Source organism: Cetorhinus maximus, unplaced genomic scaffold (genome assembly GCF_964194155.1).
Source record: "Cetorhinus maximus unplaced genomic scaffold, sCetMax3.hap1.1 HAP1_SCAFFOLD_1453, whole genome shotgun sequence".
NCBI lineage: Eukaryota > Metazoa > Chordata > Chondrichthyes > Lamniformes > Cetorhinidae > Cetorhinus > Cetorhinus maximus.
In genome coordinates, this window is record NW_027597394.1 from 24,226 (window position 1) to 31,328 (window position 7,103).

A 7,103-nucleotide genomic window follows, 5' to 3' on the forward strand; every position below is an offset into this window, starting at 1 on the left:
GAGAATTGAGAACAAATTTACCATTTCCATAACTTCTGGTAAAAGATTAACCGCTGACCAACCATTACAATTATCTGGAGATCGCATCAACAGTTGGCTGGTCATTTACTGAAACCAGTATTCCAGACATGCTTAAATTGTCCCAGTTAACCATTAACCAATCATTGCTATGCCTTTACTCAAAACCTGTTCACTATTGTCACGTTGGTTATCCTTTAACCAGTCATCCAGTGCTAACCAGCAATCGTCATTGAACCATTTAACCATTAACTATTCACAAACCAGTGGCCACAGCTAGTTTCCTTTTATAGCCTTTGTTTAATGGCTGGTTATCAATTGCACACTAGTAATTGGTTGCTGTTAACCAGGAATGAGAGCCTCATAACCATTAACCAATCACTAGCGCATCAGAGTTACCAGCTGATCAATTAACTGTTGATGCGTTGGTGACTAGTTGAGAGGGTCAATGTTTTGGGGGGAGGGGTGGGGGTCAGTATTTTGGGAAAGTCAGTGTTTTTGTGGACAGTGTCTTGTGGGGGTCAGTGTTTTGGGGGTTCTGTGTTTTTGGGGACTGTATTTTTGAGGGGTCAGTATTTTTGTGGACAGTGTCTTGAGGGGGTCAGTGTTTTGGGGGTTCTGTGTTTTTGGGGACTGTATTTTTGAGGGGTCAGTATTTTTGTGGACAGTGTCTTGAGGGGGTCAGTGTTTTGGATGTACTGTGTTTAGGTCAATAATTTGGGGGTCAGTATTTTGGGGTCAGTGTTTCGGGGGTTTGTGTTTTTTGGATTTGAATTATGGGGGTAGGTGTTTTGGGGGTCAGTGAATTGAGGGGTCAGTGATTTGAGGGGTCAGTGATTTGAGGGGTCAGTGATTTGAGGGGTCAGTGATTTGGGGGGTCAGTGTTTTCAGGGGGCAGTGTTTTGAGAGGGTCAGTGTTTTGGGGGCTCAGTGTTTTGGGGGTCAGTGTTTTGGGGGTCAATGTTTTGGGGGGCTCAGTGTTTTGTGGGGCTCAGTGTTTTGGGGGGCTCAGTGTTTTGTGGGGCTCAGTGTTTTGGGGGCTCAGTGTTTTGGGGGCTCAGTGTTTTGGGGGCTCAGTGTTTTGGGGGGGGCTCAATGTATTGGAGTGACGGTGGTTTTGGTCACTGTTTTGGGGGGGTCTGTGTCATTGGCTCGCAATATTGGGGGGGTCTGCGTTTTTGGCTCACTGTATTGGGGGGTCTGTGTTTTTGGGTCGCCGTATTGGGGTGGGGTCTGCGTTTTTGGCTCGCCGTATTGGGGTGGGGTCTGCGTTTTTGGCTCGCCGTATTGGGGGGGTCTGCGTTTTTGGCTCGCCGTATTGGGGGGGTCTGCGTTTTTTGCTCGCTGTATTTAAGGGGGGGGTCTGCGTTTTTGGCCTCGCCGTATTGGGGGTGTGGCCTTTTGGGAGTCCGAATTTTGAGGAAGGGGTTCGGTTCTGGGAGGCTCAGAGTCTGAAGGATTTGGTGATCCCGAGATGCAGCAGCCCCTGATCGCCATCACCCCCTTGCCCCCTGACCCCTGACCCCTGCCCCCTTGCCCCCTGCACCCGCACCCCTGCCCCCCGTCCTCGCCCCCACATCCAGCGGCTTCCACCAGCGATGGGAGATCCTGCGGAGAGAGCACAGAGAAGGTCAGAGCAGGGGCAGCGGAGCCTGGGATCTTGCTGTGCTCGAGGCGCCTGGGCGCCCCCCCCCGGTCCTGACACTCACCTGGAGATCGGGGCCCGGCCTTGCCCTTACCGCTTGGCGAGTTTGCGGAGGAAGCAGCAGGTCACCGAGGCGATGATGGTGATGCTGAGCAGGAGGGAAATGGCCGCTCCGATCACCATGGGGATCAGGAGGGTGTCGGAGGCTGAGGAGCAAGAGGAGACATCGGTCAATACACAGCGGGTCAGGGCCAGAGTCCCACCCCCCGAACTGAGGGACCCCCTCACCCGGGACCCCCTCACCCGGGACCCCCTCACCCGGGACCCCTCACCCGGGACCCCCTCACCCGGGACCCCCTCACCCGGGACCCCTCACCCGGGACCCCCTCACCCGGGACCCCCTCACCCGGGACCCCCTCACCCGGGACCCCTCACCCGGGACCCCTCACCCGGGACCCCCTCACCCGGGACCCCCTCACACCCTCATCCGGGACCCCTCACCCGGGACCCCCTCACCCGGGACCCCCTCACACCCTCATCCGGGACCCCTCCCCCCGAACTGAGGGACCCCCTCACCTGGGACCCCTCACCCGGGACCCCTCCCCGAACTGAGGGACCCCTTCACCCGGGACCCCCTCACCCGGGACCCCTCCCCGAACTGAGGGACCCCTCCCCCCGAACTGAGGGACCCCCTCACCCGGGACCCCCTCACACCCTCATCCGGGACCCCTCCCCCCGAACTGAGGGACCCCTCCCCCCGAACTGAGGGACCCCCTCACCTGGGACCCCTCCCCGAACTGAGGGACCCCCTCACCCGGGACCCCTCCCCAAACTGAGGGACCCTCTCACCCGGGACCCCTTCACCCGGGACCCCCTCACCCGGGACCCCCTCACCCGGGACCCCTTCACCCGGGACCCCCTCCCCCCGGGACCCCCTCACCTGGGACCTCCTCACCCGGGACCCCCTCACCCGGGACCCCTCCCCGAACTGAGGGACCCCTCCCCCCCAACTGAGGGACCCCCTCACCCGGGACCCCCTCACACCCTCATCCGGGACCCCTCCCCCCGAACTGAGGGACCCCTCCCCCCGAACTGAGGGACCCCCTCACCTGGGACCCCTCCCCGAACTGAGGGACCCCCTCACCCGGGACCCCTCCCCAAACTGAGGGACCCTCTCACCTGGGACCCCTTCACCCGGGACCCCCTCACCCGGGACCCCTCACCCGGGACCCCCTCACCTGGGACCCCTCCCCAAACTGAGGGACCCTCTCACCCGGGACCCCCTCACCCGGGACCCCCTCACCCGGGACCCCCTCACCCGGGACCCCTTCACCCGGGACCCCCTCCCCCCGGGACCCCCTCACCTGGGACCTCCTCACCCGGGACACCCTCACCCGGGACCCCTTCCCAAACTGTGGGACTCATCACCCCCTCCCCCTCCCCAAACTGTGGGACTCCTCACCCCCTCCCCTCCCACCGTGGTGCCCCCGATACTCACGTGCCAGGTAGAGGAAGAGGGTGATGGTCTCTGACCGAGCCGATGCTGCCTGGTGCCAGCGCTGACCCTGCAGCCGGGCCCAGAGGGTCACCCGGCAGCGGTAAGGCCCCTGGTCCTCCCGCCGGGCCTGGTGGATGCGCAGGCGGAAGCAGAGGGGGGAGGGGCGATCGGTGCTCAGCTGACTGCCCGCCGGGGTCCGGCCAGACAGGCGGGTGGGCAGGGTCACCCCCCGGTGGTCCACCAGGGCCAGGGGAGACTCCCCCTCCTCCCGCTCGGACCACCAGGCCACGGCCAGCCTCAGCTCCGGCCCGTCCGGCCTACTGCCCAGGCTGACGTTGCAGTGAAGGTCCACGGAGTCGCCCCGGTAGAAGGTGGCCGGAGCCACCGAGGCCACAGCGCCCAGCGTCACGTCTGCCAAGGAGGGGGCAGAGAGGAGTCAGGCACAGCAAGATCCCACAGCAATCTCCACTCACACCCCCACTACCCAGTCTAATCCCACTCTCCCCCTCACTCCCCACACCCTTTAATATCCCACCCAGTCTAATCCCACTCTCCCCCTCACTCCCCGCACCCTTTAATATCCCACCCAGTCTAATCCCACTCTCCCCCTCACTCCCCACACCCTTTAATATCCCACCCAGTCTAATCCCACTCTCCCCCTCACTCCCCGCACCCTTTAATATCCCACCCAGTCTAATCCCACTCTCCCCCTCACTCCCCGCACCCTTTAATATCCCACCCAGTCTAATCCCACTCTCCCCCTCACTCCCCGCACCCTCTAATATCCCACCCAGTCTAATCCCACTCTCCCCCTCACTCCCTGCACCCTTTAATATCCCACCCAGTCTAATCCCACTCTCCCCCTCACTCCCCGCACCCTTTAATATCCCACCCAGTCTAATCCCACTCTCCCCCTCACTCCCCGCACCCTTTAATATCCCACCCAGTCTAATCCCACTCTCCCCCTCACTCCCCGCACCCTTTAATATCCCACCCAGTCTAATCCCACTCTCCCCCTCACTCCCTGCACCCTTTAATATCCCACCCAGTCTAATCCCACTCTCCCCCTCACTCCCCGCACCCTTTAATATCCCACCCAGTCTAATCCCACTCTCCCCCTCACTCCCCGCACCCTTTAATATCCCACCCAGTCTAATCCCGCTCTCCCCCTCACTCCCCGCACCCTTTAATATCCCACCCAGTCTAATCCCACTCTCCCCCTCACTCCCCGCACCCTCTAATATCCCACCCAGTCTAATCCCACTCTCCCCCTCACTCCCCGCACCCTTTAATATCCCACCCAGTCTAATCCCACTCTCCCCCTCACTCCCCGCACCCTTTAATATCCCACCCAGTCTAATCCCACTCTCCCCCCTCACTCCCCGCACCCTTTAATATCCCACCCAGTCTAATCCCACTCTCCCCCTCACTCCCCGCACCCTTTAATATCCTATCCAGTCTGATCCCGCTCTCCCTTTAATGATCTGTTGTATTCCTACGCTCATAGAGACTGTTTAGAGTCTCTCTCACCGTTTTCCTGTACGGAGACGTCTGCCAGAGGGATTATCCTTTCCAGAATCTTCTTCCACCCCATGCCAGGGTCTTGGATCCACTCAGCTGCTGAGCAGTAATAGCGTCCTGCATCCTGGGGCTTGACGTGGTCAACTCTCAGGTGGTAGCTGTCACCTCTGACCTTCTCGACCCTGATCTGACCCCGGGCGTATCGGGCCCAGTAGGCCCCCTGCTCCTGGCCCTCCACCGTCAGGTCCCGCCCGATGCCGATGACCATCTCCCGGTCCCCGGGGCCGCTCCGGCTCAGGCTGAAGGTGACCGAGAGGTGGGTGTGCGGCGCCGTGAGGGTCGCGGCCCGGCACTGGAGGGCCAGGGACTCACCCTCGCGCAGGGCCAGCCGGGGGGGTTCACCTGAGGGTCCGGCCAACTGCAGGGTATCAGCCAGGACTGTGTCCGATCGAGGGAGAGAGATAGAGAGACAGAAATTCAGGGAGAGACAGGGAAGGAGAGAAAGAGAGAGATAGACAGAGGTAGAGGGATTGAGAGAGTGAGGGGAAAAAAATGGAGAGAGGGAGTCAGTAAGGGAGAATGTATCACTCTACACAATCCCAATGGACCCAAACCACTTCCTATTCACTCCCACTGTCCACAATCCCAAAGGACCCGATCCCCTTCCCATTCACTCCCGCTGTCCACAATCCCAATGGACACAAACCCCTTCCCATTCACTCCCACTGTCCACAATCCCAATGGACCCAAACCCCTTCCACTTCACTCCCGCTGTCCACAATCCCAATGGACCCAAACCCCTTCCCATTCACTCCCACTGTCCGCAATCCCAATGGGCCCAAACCGCTTCCCATTCACTTCCACTGTACACAATCCCAATGGACCCAAATCCCTTCCCTTTCACTCCCAATGTCCACAATCCCAATGGACCCAAACCCCTTCCCATTCACTCCCACTGTCCACAATCCCAATGGACCCAAATCCCTTCCCATTCACTCCCACTGTCCACAATCCCAATGGTCCCAAACCCCTTCCCATTCACTCACACTGTCCACAATACCAATGGACACAAAACCCTTCCCATTCACTCCCACTGTCCACAATTCCCAATGGACCCAAACCCCTTCCCATTCACTCCCACTGTGCACAATCCCAATGGACGCAAACCCCTTCCCATTCACTCCCACTGTGCACAATCCAAATGGACCCAAACCCCTTCCCATTGATTCCCACTATCGACAATCCCAATGGACCCAAACCCCTTCCCATTCACTCCCGCTGTCCACAATCCCAATGGACCCAAACCCCTTCCTATTCACTCCCACTGTCCACAATCCCAATGGACCCGAACCCCTTCCCATTCACGCCCACTGTCCACAATCCCAATGGACCCAAACCCCTTCCCATTCACTCCCACTGTCCACAATCCCAATGGATCCAAAGCCCTTCCCATTCACTCCCACTCTCCACAATCCCAATGGACCCAAACCTCTTCCCATTCACTCCCACTGTCCACAATCCCAATGAACCCAAACCCCTTCCCATTCACTCCCACTGTCCACAATCCCAATGGACCCAAACCCCTTCCCATTCACTCCCACTGTCCACAATCCCAATGGACCCAAACCCCTTCCCGTTCACTCCCACTGTCCACAATCCCAATGGACCCAAACCCCTTCCCATTCACTCCCACTGTCCACAATCCCAATGGACACAAACCCCTTCCCATTCACTCCCACTGTACACAATCCCAATGGACCAAATCCACGTGCCGCCCTGTTCCACATGCCAACCTTTCAGCTCCACCCTGGCACTGTTAGAGGCCGGGTATACCCTGGCAATCGGGTCCGTCCTGCACTCATACTCTCCCTCGTCGTCCTTCTGTAGGTTGGTGAGGTGCAGCTCCACGGAGACACGGGAGGGCTTGCGGAGGTAAATCTCTCTTGCCCCGACGCGGGGCCCATAGTCGGGGTCCGGGAATTCGGGGTCCCGCGTGCTGATCACTCCGATCGAGGCGATGGCTGCCTCGGGCTTGAAGACTGACCACCAAAAGTCCCGCTCACCGCCGCTCTGGTCAGAGGTCACATTACATGGGATGATAGCGTGGGTCCCCTCGACCCTGTGCAGAGGTCCCCTGGGCACCTGCACCAGCCGGGGACTCGACATTCCTGTGGGCGTGAGAGAACCACACCGATTTACACAGAGATACGGGGCAGGAGGAGAGGCAGCTCAGCCCATCGAGCCTACTCCGACCCTCGCTGAGCCCCCCTGGCTGATACCCCACTTTCCCGCCCTCTTCCCCCCCACCCCTCCACATCCCTTAACTCCCTCAGTTCCCAAAACTCTAACCACCTCCGTCTCAAGATCATTCACTCCCTCCACCACCGACGCCCAGTAGCAGCAGTGTGTGTACCATCTACA

General features: G+C 59.6%; 1 protein-coding gene across 1 annotated transcript; it reads right to left on the reverse strand.

Annotated features, from left to right (window-relative positions):
- Positions 1-1,583: 1,583 nt before the first annotated feature.
- LOC144676252 (immunoglobulin superfamily member 8-like) lies at positions 1,584-6,848 on the reverse strand. Its single transcript, XM_078536727.1, has 5 exons — positions 6,476-6,848; positions 4,692-5,120; positions 3,162-3,572; positions 1,728-1,869; positions 1,584-1,626 (listed from the first exon to the last, which is right to left on the reverse strand). Exons 1-4 carry the CDS (start codon positions 6,846-6,848, stop codon positions 1,754-1,756), a joined length of 1,329 nt encoding a protein of 442 aa, XP_078392853.1. The 3' UTR covers positions 1,584-1,626; positions 1,728-1,753.
- Between the last annotated feature and the right edge of the window lie 255 nt (positions 6,849-7,103).